At 44.2% G+C, this 17,986-nt stretch overlaps 1 protein-coding gene across 1 annotated transcript in view; it reads left to right on the plus strand.

Annotated features, from left to right (window-relative positions):
• LOC134933996 (olfactory receptor 2A7-like) overlaps nt 1-17,321 on the plus strand; it is a 43,718-nt gene extending 26,397 nt beyond the window's left edge. The window contains exon 3 of the mRNA XM_063929522.1: nt 16,383-17,321. Within this exon, the coding sequence (XP_063785592.1) occupies nt 16,383-17,321 (939 nt within the window). The remainder of the gene's footprint in view (nt 1-16,382) is intronic.
• The last annotated feature ends 665 nt before the right edge of the window (nt 17,322-17,986 follow it).

Here is a 17,986-nt window from a genome sequence, read left to right on the forward strand (position 1 = left end):
ATATGGTCTCGTGCTTATTCAGCCCTCATCTAATCGAAGCTATAGAAAAGTATATATATTACTGTATATATCAGTACAGAGCAGTGTAACTGTGACCCATGTGTCCTGACAAGCAGTATAGAAGCTATAAAAAGTATATATATTATTGTATATATCAGTACAGAGCAGTGTAACTGTGACCCATGTGTGTCCTGACAAGCAGTATAGAGGCTATAGAAAAGTATATATGTCTGATGTTGAATATGTGGTCCTTGTAAGAGTGTTTAAAGCTTTTGGTATTAATTAGAAATTTGCAAGTTTCACACTGAGCACATTTATAACATCCAGGGGCCTTAGTATATACATTGTGTGCCTTAGGGACATTCATCCCTGTGATATTGGAATGCACAAGAAAGTCCTGAAGGTTGCGTCCATGTCTAAAGGCAGTCACAGGTCTGAGTTCTTTCTATGATGGTAAATCTTTGTCTGATTTAATAATTGGCCATAATGCATGGGTGGCATGTCTGATGACACGGCTTGCAGTTGTAAACTTGCTTGACCAAGACATAATATCTCGCTTGTCTTTTACCTTTGGTTGCAACAGGAGTTCTCATTGCATTCCCAATACCTTTTGTTTAAACAAAAGCAGCTCCTGTTTATCACATCCCCTTTCCAGGAATTTGACAATAGGTTCAACAAGATGATTGGGGACAGCGGTCACATCGCTCATGATTCTTGCCACTCTTATCATCTGGGAAAATGTCAGTCCCTTCTTGAGTGCCTTTAGATGGTGACTGGAAGCTGACAGAATGGTATTCCTGTCTGTAGGTTTATATAAGATCTCTGTGGTAAGTATTCCATTATGGACACTTGATCATCACATCCAGAAATTGTGCCGAATCCTGACTATAAGTAAACGTGAATTTGATTGGACTCCTTTGTGCATCGATAGAGTTCATCAGATTTTCAAATAATGTCACACCGTCAGACCATAAGATGAACACATCATCAATGTAGCGTGTGAAAAGCAAGATGTATTTAGAGATGTTGTGGTCCGCAAAGAACATAATTTCTTCTAGCAAAAACATATAAATGTTTGCGTATGATGGTGCGACTGATGATCCCAACGCACAGCCTTGCTCTTATCTATAGAACTTGCCGTCATAGAGAAATAAGTTCCAATGTAGGGTCAAAGACAGGAGCTGTAGGAAGAGAACTTTATCAAAAACCGTGTCCAAAGCGTATTCACTAAGAAAAAATTTCCATGGCACGGAGCCCTTCATCATGCGAGATAGGCGTATAAAGGTTGTATATGTTGATTCAACATAATAAAGTATTTGTTGGGAATTCCTTGAATCCAGCTAGTAAATTCAAGCAGCTCGTGGTGTCTTTAAGGAATGATCTTTTCATTTGGAGCAGAGGTTGTAAAACATGATCCAGAAGGCATGTCACTGGTTGATATAATGAGTCTCTTGCCGACATAATCGGCCTCCCCAGGGGTTGCACTTTATTTTTATGTAGTTTAGGTAATGTGTATAATATAGGTACCACCGGGTGTTGTTTATAAAGGATTGAAAATAATTTTGGTGAGGTCTTTGCATCATGTTTAGCCTGTGCTAAAATATCGTGCAATGCGATGTGGGATTGCCCGCAGTTTCACATATACCCCAGGTTCTGATAACTGGCGCTCAATCACATTACAGTAACCTGTAATATTCATCAGAACTATGGCCCCGCCCTTATTGGCGGGCCTAATGACAACATCCTGGTAGGATTTCAAATCCTTCAATGCTTTATACTCTCATTTAGTTAGATTTTTATTCACTGGAGCTGACGCACCAGTGTACTTAGATACAGATTAATCCAAAAGTCTCACAAAAGTTTTAATAGAAGGATTCAAAGAAGGAGGATCAAATGTCGAAGTGGAGTTAGATTTGATGAACCCCTGAAGTGGTGATGTAAAGTGATCTTGCGGTTTATTGTGAAAAAAATATTTCAGGTGTAATATCCTTGAAAAACTGTGTAAATCCTTTCGCCATTGAAACTCATCATGTTTATTTGTGGGGACATATGAAAGTCCTTTATTTAATACTTGAGTCTCTTGGAAACTAGTTGGATCTTCAGAATGAACACAGTACACCCGTATGTTAGGGTCTCCTGCCCTGTGCTGCCACGTCGTCATGGCAACCGGGAGGCAAGTGCTAGCGGAGTAACCTGAGCGCAGCTGATACTCCGGTTCGGGTCTTTTGCTGTGCAGTGGTTGCAGGCTCTGTGCATGGCAGGGGATCCGGTGCTGGGTTTTGTGCTCACAGTCTGTGAGGTCTGAGTGGGGCGTGGACAGCACCTGCTATATAAACCCTCTTCTCAGGTTAGGCAGATGCTGCTGAATCTTTGTTGGTTAGTCAGTTCCTGAAAGTTAGTTAGTACTGTGTAACTTTGTATTTGCTTGTTGCTTACTGCAAATAGGCCTTGGGATCTGGTACTGCACTCTGCCGATCCAGACCTAGCAGTAAGACTGGAGTCAGTCGTTTAACCTGCTGGGGTTCTTTTGCTACTCTGTGAACCTAGCAAGTTTGCGGCTGTATTCTCAGACTTGCCTGACAAAATCCTTTCCCACTGTGCAAGGTGTCCAGGTGTCAGTTTAGTGGCAGTAAGCTGAACCGGTGCACTGCAAGTGAGGACTAGAATTGTGGGGACTCTCCTTGTGTCTATTATTCCATCTCTGACCAAGGAGTTTACTGCCACACCCGTTGGTAACCCTTTAGGGTTTTGCTGTTGCCCTTAGCAACAGCATTTCGGGTTCTCTACGTATTAAATCACAACATCTCGCTTCTTTCCATCTGAGCATTCCTAATACTAGGGAGACACCCAGTTTCTTAGCCTTTGGGCTTCTCTGTTCACTTTGTGTTTATTTTGTTACTCTATCACCTTCTGTGTATGTAATGTCATATTCCCCAGTCTGTCTGTGAGTTCATTTGTTTTGCATCCCTCTCCGTTCAGACACTAGTACATTCCTGCTGGCACTGGTGTGCATAACATATTCAGCAGCCTAATACTCCTTTTGAAATTTTGTGGGAATATGGAGCATACCCCTCAAAATACTTTGCAACAGGTGGTCGATCAGGTGCAGGTCCTGACTCGACAATGTAATGATTTGTCCATTAAAATGCACACCTCGCAGGCCGCTGGCGGAGCTCCCGCAGCAGCAGCAGTAGCAACTTCAGGGTTTAAGGAGCCGAAAGTAAATCTCCCGGATCGTTTTTCTGGAGATCGCTCGCAGTTCTTTTGTTTCAAGGAGAGCTGCAAGCTATATTTCCGGCTTAGGCCTCAGTCTTCTGGGTCGGAGATTAAGCGGGTGGGCATAGTGATTTCCTTGCTACAAGGAGACCCACAGGTCTGGGCATATGGGTTGCAGCCTGACTGTCCGTCGCTTAAAAGTGTTGATGCTTTTTTTACGGCACTGGGCATGTTGTATGATGACCCTGACAAGATGGCCTCAGCCAAGGCTCAGATTTCGATCCTTAAGCAAGGGCGACGGCCAGTTAAGGTTTATTGTACGGAGTTTCGGAGGTTGGCCCATGATACCCAGTGGAATGACCCAGCCCTGAGACACCAGTACCAAAGAGGTCTTTCTAACCAGATAAAAGACCAACTGGTACAATATCCCTTGCCTGATAGCTTGGATCAGCTCATGCAGTTATCCATCCGTGTGGATAGACGGCTGAGAGAGCGTAGGCTTGAAAGGGAGACCGAGGTTTCCTTCTTTCCCAAGGGAACCTCAGACTCTGAGGAATTTTCCGAGGAGCCTATGCAGATTGGGGCTACCCGCCTCTCCTCAAGTGAGAAGACGCGGAGGAGACAGCAGGGTTTGTGTTTATACTGTGGGAATAAAGGTCATGTGGTAGTATCATGCCTAGAAAAGCCGGAAAACTTCAGGGCCTTAGGGTGATGGGAAATATCCAGTCAGGCCAGAAGTCAGAATTTCCCTAGAAGACTTTTATCATTCCGGTGACCTTGAAGGTCCTCGGTCAAACTGTCAAGACTGAGGCCTTTGTGGACAGTGGGGCCGACGGGGTTTTTATGGACCGCCAATTTGCCCTGGAACACTCTGTTTCCTTAGTACCCTTGGCATCAGAAATTGAGATCTGTGGGTTAAACGGGGAACTATTATCCCAGGGTAAAATTACCTCTTGCACTAGCCAGATTTCTTTGTTTATTGGAGCCACACACTCTGAAAAATTGTCCTTTTATGTGACTGTCTGTACTTTTGCTCCATTGGTGTTGGGGTTACCCTGGTTAAGGGTCCACAATCCTCAATTTGACTGGGTCTCTGGGGAGATTCTTAGTTGGGGTACTGATTGTTTCAGGAGTTACTTGAGCCTTCCAGTCAGGCTTTCGCAGCTAAGTTTGCCAGGATTGCCAGGATGTTATGCAGATTTTTCGGACGTGTTCTCCAAAAAAGTTGCAGAGGTACTACCTCCCCATCGCCCCTATGACTGTGCCATTGATTTGTTGCCAAATGCTAAGCTTCCCAAGAGCAGGTTGTACTCCCTGTCACGTCCTGAGACTCAGGCTATGGCAGAGTACATTCATGAGAACTTGGCTAAGGGATTTATCAGACCTTCACAGTCTCCAGTTGGGTCGGGATTCTTCTTTGTGGGTAAAAAGGACGGTTCGTTGCGACCCTGCATCGACTTCAGGGAATTGAACCGTATCACGATTAAAAACTCATACCCACTGCCTCTCATTTCGGTCTTGTTTGACAAGCTTCGTCCTGCCACCATTTTTTCTAAGATTGACCTACGCGGTGCGTACAATCTAATCCGAATAAGAGAGGGGGATGAATGGAAGACTGCCTTTAATACCGACTCAGGGCATTATGAATATTTGGTGATGCCTTTTGGGCTCTGTAATACCCCGGCAGTCTTCCAGGACTTCATGAACGATGTGCTCAGGGAATATTTGGATAGATTCTTAGTTGTATACTTAGATGACTTCCTAATCTTCTCCCATTCCCTGGAGGAACATCGGAAGCATGTACGCTTAGTCCTCCAGAAACTCAGAGACCACCGGCTTGGGGCGAAGCTGGAGAAGTGTGAATTTGAAGTTCAGCAAATTGCATTTCTAGGATATATTATCTCCCCAGAAGGTTTCCAAATGGAGGGTTCCAAGGTACAGGCAGTCCTGGATTGGGTGCAGCCCACTAGTTTGAAGGCGCTTCAGCGTTTTCTGGGCTTCACACATTTTTATAGACGATTTATCGCTGGAATTTCGTCTATAGTGGCGCCCTTGGTGGCACTCACTAAGAAGGGGGCGGATGTTGGTCACTGGTCTTGTGAGGCCAAAGCGGCTTTTGCCAGTCTCAAAAGGGCATTTGTCTCGGCCAAGGTGCTGTGACACCCAGATCCAGAGCGTCCTTTTGTGGTGGAGGTGGATGCCTCTGAGATGGGTATTGGGACAGTGCTCTCTCAGATGGGGGTGTCTGATAATCGCCTTCATCCCTGTGCTTACTTTTCCCGTAAATTTTCGCCTGCCGAGATGAATTATGACATGGGTAACCGGGAATTGTTGGCTATTAAGGATGCACTCGAGGAGTGGAGACACTGGCTTGAGGGGGCTAAGTTTGTGGTCTCAATTCTCACCGACCATAAGAATTTGGCATATTTAGAGTCAGCGAAGCGCCTCAATGCCAGGCAGGCACGATGGGCTTTGTTTTTTGCTCGCTTTAATTTTTTGATAACATATCGCCCTGGGTCAAAAAATATCAAGGCTGATGCGCTCTTGCGGAGTTTTGCTCCAATCCAGGAGACCACCTAGGAGCCATTGCCCATTGTGTCCCCATCATGTATTAAAGTGGGCATTACCCAGGAACTCTTGTCATTAGTCCTTAGAGCACAGGAGCAGGCTCCTCCGGACCTTCCGGTAGGTCTTTTGTTTGTGCCTCCTAGGTTAAGACAGCGAGTGTTCCTAGAATTCCATGCCAAGAAGTCGGCAGGTCACCCGGGTATTGCCAGAACTCGGGAGTTGCTATCTAAGGCGGTGTGGTGGCCCTCGGTGGCTAGGGATGTGGATCAGTGGGTTCGGGCATGTGACATCTGTGCCCGAAATAAAACTCCTAGAGGGGTTCCTGTTGGCCCATTACATCCACTCTCTATTCCATCTAAGCCATGGACCCACATTACATTGGATTTTGTGGTGGACTTGCCCAAATCCTCGGGGATGACAGCCATCTGGGTTGTCGTTGACAGGTTTTCGAAGATGGCGCAATTCGTTCCACTGGTTGGGCTGCCATCGGCCAGACGCCTGTCTGAATTGTTTATGCTGCATGTTGTGCGCCTCCACGGGTTGCCACTTGATGTGGTCTCTGACCACGGATCCCAGTTTGTGGCCAAATTCTGGAGGTCATTTTGTTCCGATCTCCAGATTTCTGTCAGCTTGTCGTCAGGCTACCATCCGCAGTCTAATGGGCAGACTGAATGGGTGAACCAGTCCTTGGAGCAGTTCCTCAGGTGTTATGTCTCCAAGTGTCAGACTGACTGGGTTGCTCATCTGTCCATGGCGGAGTTTGCCTATAACAACGCGGCTCACTCTGCTACAGGGATCTCTCCCTTCCTTTGTGTGTATGGGCATCATCCTAAGGCCAATTCTTTTGATCCCCTGGACTCCACACCTGGTGGTTCCTCTGTGGTTTCGGTCCTTATAGGTATTTGGAGGAAAGTGAAGAAAGCCCTTGTGTCTGTGTAATTAGTGACCAAAAGGGTTTTTGATAAGCGGAAGAGACCCTGCAGCTTCAAATTAGGAGACTTCGTCTGGTTGTCTACCAAGAATTTGAAGTTGAGACAGCCATCTCATAAATTAGGCCCCCGGGTTCATCGGCCCTTATAAGATCACCAGGGTTATCAATCCGGTGGCATTTCAGTTAGATCTGCCCCGTTCTTTGGGTATCAATAAAACATTTCATTGTTCCCTTTTAAAACGGGCGATTAGTAATCCTTCTTCCAGTGGAAGACCTTCCCCTCTTCTGATACGTGGCCAGAGGGAGTTTGTTGTTGTAAGGATTCTTGACTCCAAGATGGTTCGGGGTCGGCTGTCATTTTTGGTGCACTGGAAGGGGTATGGCCCGGAGGAGCGGTCGTGGGTGCGCAGTTGTGATCTTCATGCCCCCAGACTGATACGCTCTTTCTTCTCGCAGTTCCCCGATAAACCCGGTGGTATGGGTTCTTTGACCCCTCGTCAGAGGGGGGGTACTGTTAGGGTCTCCTGCCCTGTGCTGCCACGTCGTCATGGCAACCGGGAGGCAAGTGCTAGCAGAGTAACCTGAGCGCAGCTGATACTCCGGTTCGGGTCTTTTGCTGTGCAGTGGTTGCAGGCTCTGTGCACGGCAGGGGATCCAGTGCTGGGTTTTGTGCTCACAGTCTGTGAGGTCTGAGTGGGGCGTGGACAGCACCTGCAATATAAACCCTCTTCTCAGGTTAGGCAGATGCTGCTGAATCTTTGTTGGTTAGTCAGTTCCTGAAAGTTAGCTAGTACTGTGTAACTTTGTATTTGCTTGTTGCTTATTGCAAATAGGCCTTGGGATCTGGTACTTCACTCTGCCGATCCAGACCTAGCAGTAAGACTGGAGTCAGTCGTTTAACCTGCTGGGGTTCTTTTGCTACTCTGTGAACCTAGCAAGTTTGCGGCTGTAATCTCACACTTGCCTGACAAAATCCTTTCTCACTGTGCAATTTGTCCAGGTGTCAGTTTAGTGGCAGTAAGCTGAACCGGTGCACTGCAAGTGAGGACTAGGATTGTGGGAACTCTCCTTGTATCTATTATTCCATCTCTGACCAAGGAGTTTACTGCCACACCCGTTGGTAACCCTTTAGGGTTTTGCTGTTGCCCTTAGCAACAGCATTTCAGGTTCTCTACGTATTAAATCACAACATCTCGCTTCTTTCCATCTGAGCATTCCTAATACTAGGGAGACACCCAGTTTCTTAGCCTTTGGGCTTCTCTGTTCACTTTGTGTTTATTTTGTTACTCTATCACCATCTGTGTATGTAATGTCATATTCCCCAGTCTGTCTGTGAGTTCATTTGTTTTACATCCCTCTCCATTCAGACACCAGTACATTCCTGCTGGCACTGGTGTGCATAACATATTCAGCAGCCTAATACTCCTGTTGAAATTTTGTGGGAATATGGAGCATAGCCCTCAAAATACTTTGCAACAGGTGGTCGATCAGGTGCAGGTCCTGACTTGACAATGTAATGATTTGTCCATTAAAATGCACACCTCGCAGGCCGCTGGCGGAGCTCCCGCAGCAGCAGCAGTAGCAACTTCAGGGGTTAAGGAGCCGAAAGTAAATCTCCCGGGTCGTTTTTCTGGAGATCGCTCGCAGTTCTTTTGTTTCAAGGAGAGCTGCAAGCTATATTTCCGGCTTAGGCCTCAGTCTTCTGGGTCGGAGATTCAGCGGGTGGGCATAGTGATTTCCTTGCTACAAGTAGACCCACAGGTCTGGGCATATGGGTTGCAGCCTGACTGTCCGTCGCTTAAAAGTGTTGATGCTTTTTTTACGGCACTGGGCATGTTGTATGATGACCCTGACAAGATGGCCTCAGCCGAGGCTCAGATTTCGATCCTTAAGCAAGGGCGACGGCCAGTTGAGGTTTATTGTACGGAGTTTCGGAGGTTGGCCCATGATACCCAGTGGAATGACCCAGCCCTGAGACACCAGTACCAAAGAGGTCTTTCTAACCAGATAAAAGACCAACTGGTACAATATCCCTTGCCTGATAGCTTGGATCAGCTCATGCAGTTATCCATCCGTATGGATAGACGGCTGAGAGAGCGTAGGCTTGAAAGGGAGACCAAGGTTTCCTTCTTTTCCAAGGGAACCTCAGACTCTGAGGAATTTTCCGAGGAGCCTATGCAGATTGGGGCTACCTGCCTCTCCTCGCGTGAGAAGACGCGGAGGAGATAGCAGGGTTTGTGTTTATACTGTGGGAATAAAGGTCATGTGGTAGTATCATGCCCAGAAAAGCCGGAAAACTTCAGGGCCTTAGGGTGATGGGAAATATCCTGTCAGGCCAGAAGTCAGAAATTCCCAAGAAGACTTTTGTCATTCCAGTGACCTTGAAGGTCCTCGGTCAAACTGTCCAGACTGAGGCCTTTGTGGACAGTGGGGCCAACGGGGTTTTTATGGACTGCCAATTGTTCCCTTCGTACCCTTGGCATCAGAAATTGAGATCTGTGGGTTAAACGGGGAACCATTATCCCAGGGTAAAATTACCTCTTGCACTAGCCAGATTTCTTTGTTTATTGGAGCCACACACTCTGAAAAATTGTCCTTTTATGTGACTGTCTGTACTTTTGCTCCATTGGTGTTGGGGTTACCCTAGTTAAGGGTCCACAATCCTCAATTTGACTGGGTCTCTGGGGAGATTCTTAGTTGGGGTACTGATTGTTTCAGGAGTTGCTTGAGCCTTCCAGTCAGGCTTTCACAGCTAAGTTTGCCAGGATTGCCAGGATGTTATGCAGATTTTTCGGACGTGTTCTCCAAAAAAGTTGCAGAGGTACTACCTCCCCATCGCCCCTATGACTGTGCCATTGATTTGTTGCCGAATGCTAAGTTTCCAAAGAGCAGGTTGTACTCCCTGTCACGTCCTGAGACTCAGGCTATGGCAGAGTACATACAGGAGAACTTGGCTAAGGGATTTATCCGACCTTCACAGTCTCCAGTTGGGTCGGGGTTCTTCTTCATGGGTAAAAAGGACGGTTCGTTGCGACCCTGCATCGACTTCAGTGAATTGAACCGTATCACGATTAAAAACTCATACCCACTGCCTCTCATTTCGGTCTTGTTTGACCAGCTTCGTACTGCCACCATTTTTTGTAAGATTGACCTATGCGGTGCGTACAATCTAATCCGAATAAGAGAGGGGGATGAATGGAAGACTGCCTTTAATACCCACTCAGGGCATTATGAATATTTGGTGATGCCTTTTGGGCTCTGTAATCCCCCGGCAGTCTTTCAGGACTTCATGAACGATGTGCTCAGGGAATATTTGGATAGATTCTTAGTTGTATACTTAGATGACATCCTAATCTTCTCCCATTCCCTGGAGGAGCATCGGAAGCATGTACGCTTAGTCCTCCAGAAACTCAGAGACCACCGGCTTGGGGCGAAGCTTGAGAAGTGTGAATTTGAAGTTCAGCAAATCGCATTTCTAGGATATATTATCTCCCCAGAAGGTTTCCAAATGGAGGGTTCCAAGGTACAGGCATTCCTGGATAGTGTGCAGTCCACTAGTTTGAAGGCGCTTCAGCATTTTCTGGGCTTTGCGTACTTTTATAGACGATTTATCGCTGGATTTTCGTCTATAGTGGCGCCCTTGGTGGCACTCACTATGAAGGGGGCGGATGTTGCTCACTGGTCTTGTGAGGCCAAAGCGGCTTTTGCCCGTCTCAAAAGGGCATTTGTCTCGGCCAAGGTACTGCGACACCCAGATCCAGAGCGTCCTTTTGTGGTGGAGGTGGATGCCTCTGAGATGGGTATTGGGGCAGTGCTCTCTCAGATGGGGGTGTCTGATAATCGCCTTCATCCCTGTGCTTACTTTTCCCGTAAATTTTCGCCAGCCGAGATGAATTATGACGTGGGTAACCGGGAATTGTTGGCTATTAAGGATGCACTCGAGGAGTGGAGACACTGGCTTGAGGGGGCTAAGTTTGTGGTCTAAATTCTCACTGACCATAAGAATTTGGCATATTTAGAGTCAGCGAAGCGCCTCAATGCCAGGCAGGCACGATGGGCTTTGTTTTTTGCTCGCTTTAATTTTTTGATAACATATCGCCCTGGGTCAAAAAACATCAAGGCTGATGCGCTCTCGCAGAGTTTTGCTCCAATCCAGAGACCACCGAGGAGCCATTGCCCATTGTGTCCCCATCATGTATTAAAGTGGGCATTACCCAGGAACTCTTGTCATTAGTCCTTAGAGCACAGGAGCAGGCTCCTCCAGACCTTCCGGTAGGTCTTTTGTTTGTGCCTCCTAGGTTAAGACAGCGAGTGTTCCTGGAATTCCATGCCAAGAAGTCGGCAGGTCACCCGGGTATTGCCAGAACTCGGGAGTTGCTATCTAGGGCAGTGTGGTGGCCCTCGGTGGCTAGGGATGTGGATCAGTAGGTTCGGGCATGTGACATATGTGCCCGAAATAAAACTCCTAGAGGGGTTCCTGTTGGCCCATTACATCCACTCTCTATTCCATCTAAGCCATGGACCCACATTTCAATGGATTTTGTAGTGGACTTGCCCAAATCCTCGGGGATGACAGCCATCTGGGTTGTCGTTGACAGGTTTTCGAAGATGGCGCACTTCGTTCCACTGGTTGGGCTGCCATCGGCCAGACGCCTGTCTGAATTGTTCATGCTGCATGTTGTGCGCCTCCACGGGTTGCCACTTGATGTGGTCTCTGACCACGGATCCCAGTTTGTGGCCAAATTCTGGAGGTCATTTTGTTCCAATCTCCAGATTTCTGTCAGCAGAGTTTGCCTATAATAATGCGGCTCACTCTGCTACAGGGATCTCTCCCTTCCTTTGTGTGTATGGGCATCATCCTAAGGCCAATTCTATTGACCCCCTGGACTCCATGCTTGGTGGTTCCTCTGTGGTTTCGGTCCTTAGGGGTATTTGGAGGAAAGTGAAGAAAGCCCTTGTGTCTGTGTCATTAGTGACCAAAAGGGTTTTTGATAAGCGGAAGAGACCCTGCAGCTTCAAATTAGGAGACTTCGTCTGGTTTTCTTCCAAGAATTTGAAGATGAGAGATGAGCCATCTCATAAATTAGGCCCCCGGTTCATCGGCCCTTATAAGATCACCAGGGTTATCAATCCGGTGGCATTTTAGTTAGATCTGCCCCGTTCTTTGGGTATCAATAAAACATTTCATTGTTCCCTTTTAAAACGGGCGATTAGTAATCCTTCTTCCAGTGGAAGACCTTCCCCTCTTCTGATACGTGGCCAGAGGGAGTTTGTTGTTGAAAGGATTCTTGACTCCAAGATGGTTCGGGGTCGGCTGTCATTTTTGGTGCACTGGAAGGGGTATGGCCTGGAGGAGCGGTCGTGGGTGCGCAGTTGTGATCTTCATGCCCCCAGACTTATACGCTCTTATTTCTCGCAGTTCCCTGATAAACCCGGTGGTAGGGGTTCTTTTACCCCTCGTCAGAGGGGGGGTACTGTTAGGGTCTCCTACCCTGTGCTGCCACGTCGTCATGGCAACCGGGAGGCAAGTGCTAGCGGAGTAACCTGAGCGCAGCTGATACTCCGGTTCGGGTCTTTTGCTGTGCAGTGGTTGCAGGCTCTGTGCATGGCAGGGGATCCGGTGCTGGGTTTTGTGCTCACAGTCTGTGAGGTCTGAGTGGGGCGTGGGCAGCACCTGCTATATAAACCCTCTTCTCAGGTTAGGCAGATGCTGCTGAATCTTTGTTGGTTAGTCAGTTCCTGAAAGTTAGCTAGTACTGTGTAACTTTGTATTTGCTTGTTGCTTACTGCAAATAGGCCTTGGGATCTGGTACTGCACTCTGCCGATCCATACCTAGCAATAAGACTGGAGTCAGTCATTTAACCTGCTGGGGTTCTTTTGCTACTCTGTGAACCTAGCAAGTTTGCGGCTGTATTCTCAGACTTGCCTGCCAAAATCCTTTCTCAATGTGCAAGGTGTCCAGGTGTCAGTTTAGTGGCAGTAAGCTGAACCGGTGCACTGCAAGTGAGGCCTAGGATTGTGGGGACTCTCCTTGTGTCTATTATTCCATATCTGACCAAGGAGTTTACTGCCACACCCGTTGGTAACCCTTTAGGGTTTTGCTGTTGCCCTTAGCAACAGCATTTTGGGTTCTCTATGTATTAAATCACAACATCTCGCTTCTTTCCATCTGAGCATTCCTAATACTAGGGAGACACCCAGTTTCTTAGCCTTTGGGCTTCCCTGTTCACTTTGTGTTTATTTTGTTACTCTATCACCTTCTGTGTATGTAATGTCATATTCCCCAGTCTGTCTGTGAGTTCATTTGTTTTGCATCCCTCTCTGTTCATACACCAGTACATTCCTGCTCTGGCACTGGTGTGCATAACACCGTATGGCCTTAACGAAAAAATCATTCATAATTAATTAGCTTTATTTATTCTTCTAATTAGTCCTGGGTTAGATCTGTCTTTTTCAGTAATGATTATTACATAATATACCATATAGTATGCAGATTATTATATAGCATTTGCTGTATAAAATATATATATATATATATATATATATACTTATTATTAGTAAGATAATGTACTTTAAATGTGTATAAGTAGCTGATATCGCCCTTGGTGGTATGCACATGACATTTTTAACATGGTTTTCAACATTTTGGTGAGGCTCCCCGTGGTGTCAGTGATCACATAGAACCAAGCCACTAAATGCAGATGACGGCTGGAGCGACGCCTGTGGTAATAAGAACCGCTCTGTGCGAACAGTATCCATGGTTGTTTACCATGGAAATGAGTAGAACGCATGCCTGACTTCCAGCACCAGGTAGAATGCACTGACCAGAAGTGCAGTAGGCGGATGCGGAAATGTATCAGACAGCTGACGCCCGTGGAGAGCCGGACCTACACGACTTTGGGAGCTATTTATGTGGGTGAGCAGCACAATGTGTTTTTATGTTTGTTTTGGTGTGATCTTGACAAAGGGGGTTACACCCCGAAACGTCAATCTGGGAATACATCATTTATGATTCTTCATCTTCAGTCTTCGAGTGCCATCTGTTTGTTCGTTACACTATATATATATATATATATATATATGTATATATATATATTTAGCAAGAAGGATATAGCAGGCACTCACTGTTATAGTAGCCACCGGGGTGCCATCCCATAAATGTATACAAAATGCAGTTTACTGGTGTAGAATAACCAGATAATTCCCCCAGGCAGGGACCAGGCGGCACTCCACGGATTTTTGAAAAAAGCAGCTTATTTATTTAAAGTGCAAATAGTGCATCATGGTGAGCATAATACCGACGTTTCAACGCCCATAGGCGTTTTTTTCAAGGTGCTCAGACTGCATTTTGTATATATATATTTATATATCATACACCAGTCGGTTGCACTCAAGGCTCTTAGCGGGGAAATAATGAAGACGTAGCCCAAATAGAGTCTCTATTTGTGCTATGTCTCCGTTATTTCCCCGCTGGGAGCCTTGAATGCCGCTGACTGGTGTATGCTGTATCTGGTAACAACTTTACTGTTGTTATTATTGGAGGGCACTGGCTGTATCATTATATTTTTGGGAGAAGAAGAGTGCTGCTGATTGCTATTATATATATATATATATATATATATATATATATATATTAGCTGAATACCCACACTTCGCTACTGAATTTCAAGTGTTTCCATGCATAAAACTTTAATTTTGAAGGACTTCCTGGTAAAATAATTAGACTTACAACAGGACATGCTCCCCTCACAGCTGCCAATCTTTGTCAGGCAGCACCTTCGGGAGGGCCTTCCCCGGATTGATGCTGTCAGAAGGCTGGTGCTGATGCTGCCCTGCTCAGTTCTGTAAATGTTGGGACAACAGGTCAAGCTCTACCTACTGCATGTTAAATATGTAAGGTTTGCAGGGATAGGCTGACTTTATTCTAAAAGGTCCCTAGGTCTTCTTGTTTAGCTTGTCGCACTCCTTAGGGCTCCTTCTTTAAGGTAAAAAGGTAAAGATTTTCACACAACACTTATGGTCACTGGGAGAGCTGTTGATACCCTTTGTACAGCTGCTAAGCATATCCCTTTATAATAATACTGTACTACCCTTGCGAGTGCCTCGGGAGGGAATGGAGGCAGGGGTACAGCATATTCCCTATAAATACTGTACTTCCCCTGTTAGTGCCTCAGTTTATCAAATCTAATTTCCCATCAACAAAGTTCACATTTCCCTTGAAGCAATGTAGAGGTAGAGTAGTGCTGCTTGTGCCGCGGACTGCGGAAGCATCACCAGGCACGCCGCGGTTTTGAGAAGGGGGTTCTGCCTATTTTGTCAGTCCCGGGTCCCACAATTTCTGTTTTCCATTGTTAACTAATTTACAGTTTATGAAAACAAAGTATTCTGATCAGTAAATGCTGTAAGAATGTATCTATGTATCACATACACATGGAACAGTAAATAAATCTAATTAATTCTCAAGGGTTGTGGCTTTACCAATTAAATATGTGTTTCTGTTCATTATCTCAGTCATAGTTATAAATGATATATTTTCTTCTGAGTGTTAATTGCTGAGTTCCCACAGGATAGTGAGAAACCTTCTTGGATTAAATCATAAGGGTATTATAAAACAGTACTTAAATCTTGAATTTTGACAGTAAATATTAGACACTCTCTTTGCTCCAAGGATGTTGGCTTCTGCTTGGGGAAATATGGAACATTCCCAAATATGTATCTCTGTATCCACTTTCACAGTATGATTTAAGTATTTTTAAATATAGCTATTGACTGACGCAATGACCATGGGCAATGGTAAAGTACAATGAATATTAAATTAACAATTCTAATCTTAACATTTTCCTGTCTAGTGTTAATTACAATGTTCAATATAATGTCACATTTTTAAATAAAATTTAATTATTAACTAAAAATTACATTTAAAAAAGTAGGGTGTCACCCATAGTCTTTATCTAGCACATTCTACAAAATATAGCTACTACAGGATCTGATTAGTTTCTATGTGTAACTGACCAATAGTCCGTCTTAGAAAGTTTGAGACATTGTGTCTCATATGTGACAAAACACACATCATCTAATACTGGCCCCACAAATGTGATAATGCTTTCATTGTACTCCCTAGGCCTCCACAAACATGAGATATCAATCAAATAAAGCATCTTTATGATGGGGTGGAACAGAAGATTAATTTGCATGACTGTGCAACCAACAAATCTGCAGCAACTACATGAAGTTCTCATGTCACTGAGGGCCAGAATCTCCCACAATAAATCCTACTGTACACCTTGTTTAATAAAAATAAAATATAATTATATTGTTATTAGAAGTATTTTTCAGGAGACTATTTGGCTTCCATCTTTCTAGTTAAATTGATTTGATGTGTAAATCAGTAATGAAGTTTTGCAAAAATTGTTTTTAATTAAAATATTGCCATTACAATATATCTGGATTTTAACTATTTGGATTTATCAATAACTATAATGGACATGGCATTCAAACAATGTGGTCCCTCATATATACTGTAGTCAAATCCTTTACAATAGCTTGCTACACACAACCTTGCCATATCGTAGACTGTACACTTTCATTTACTCCAAAATTCCCAAACATCATTTGGTCTGTAAAGTATTTTTTAAGCAAGTGGGATTTAATTTTATTTCATTTTAGGAGACACTCAAGGACAACCGAACAGTGGTAGTAGAATTCTTACTTCTCGGATTTCAAAATCTTTACAAATTCCAAATCCCTTTCTTTTTTTTACTTTCAATTGTGTATGCCATGACAGTAGCGGGGAATTTTCTGATTATTTCATTGGTGTCCACCAGCCAAAATCTTCAAACTCCAATGTACATATTTCTCAGTCATCTCTCTCTCTGTGACATCATAATCAGCACAAATGTTACTCCAAATATGCTACGGGTCATTTTACTAGGCAAGACGACCTTGTCATTTCTTTCATGCATCACTCAGTTATATTTTGTTGGGTCATCAGCAATAATAGAGTGTTGTGTCCTAACGGTGATGTCCTATGACCGATACTTGGCCATTTGTTACCCACTGCGTTACACATCTATAATGAATGCCAGGCTTCCTCATTACCTTGTTATATGTGCATGGATTATAGGCTTTGGCCAAGCATTAGTTACTCATATAGTAGTACTAAATCTGGAATTTTGTGACTCAAATATCATTGATCACTTCTTTTGTGATCTTGGCCCTGTCCTTGAACTATCGTGCTCTGACACGCTAATTATCCAAATTGAGGTGTCAGCTGTGACCATTCTGATGGGTTTTTCGCAGATTCTCTTCATTATTGTCACCTATATCTGCATCTTTAATTCCATTCTTCACATCTCCTCTGTCATAGGAAGGAAGAAAGTCTTCTACACATGCAGTTCCCACCTGGCTGTTGTCTGCATCTATTATGGAACCTTAATCATCCTCTATGTTGCTCCATCGAGAGGATATTCAGCCAATTTAAATAAGATCTTGTCTTTAGTAAACTCCTCAGTTACTCCTCTGTTTAATCCTATCATATACAGTCTAAGAAACAAAGAGATAGCAGCTGCCATGAGAAAACTCATAAGACCTCATTTATATTCTTGAACTGAAGAAGGGCTATAAAAAAATTAAACATTTCTGAAAAATTGCTTAATTTTTTTGCACGTTCTCAGCTAGAATTACTGTATCTTAATTATCATGTAACTTTATGTAAAAACTTATTGTGTTTCCCTTTTAACAATAAGGTATCACGAGTTTCACATCCAAAGTTAAGCTTAATGAGATTAATTTAAAGTTAATGTCTTTCCTCATGGGTTTTCCCTCACTCACTCACTGTATACCATCATCTAGACCCTACTGCCTACAATGGAACCTAACTTGGTTTCTACCTCCCTGCTGCTAAAATTTATAAACTATATCCATGTCCTGCAATATCCTATACTGTAAGTCTCTTTTGTCCTTGTATTATTCATGCTGTTTCTATTTTTGTGCACTGTAGACCCCTTGTGGCAACACATAAATAGTAATAATAATAATAACAACAACAACAATTTAACATTGGTCTTGCATAAAATAATTCTACAGAAGCTATATATTTATGTGAGGCTTAAGAGAAGAGGGTAATAGTTGACAGTTAGCAAATGTATTTTTAATTTATGTGAATTGCAAAATTAAATTAGCAAAAACACTAACATTTTTGATGGTTTCTATCCTACGTGTTTCCTTCCAATTAATAAATACATACCTCCCAACATGACCCATTCCAGGAG

Source organism: Pseudophryne corroboree, chromosome 6 (assembly GCF_028390025.1).
Source record: "Pseudophryne corroboree isolate aPseCor3 chromosome 6, aPseCor3.hap2, whole genome shotgun sequence".
Classification (NCBI taxonomy): Eukaryota; Metazoa; Chordata; class Amphibia; order Anura; family Myobatrachidae; genus Pseudophryne; species Pseudophryne corroboree.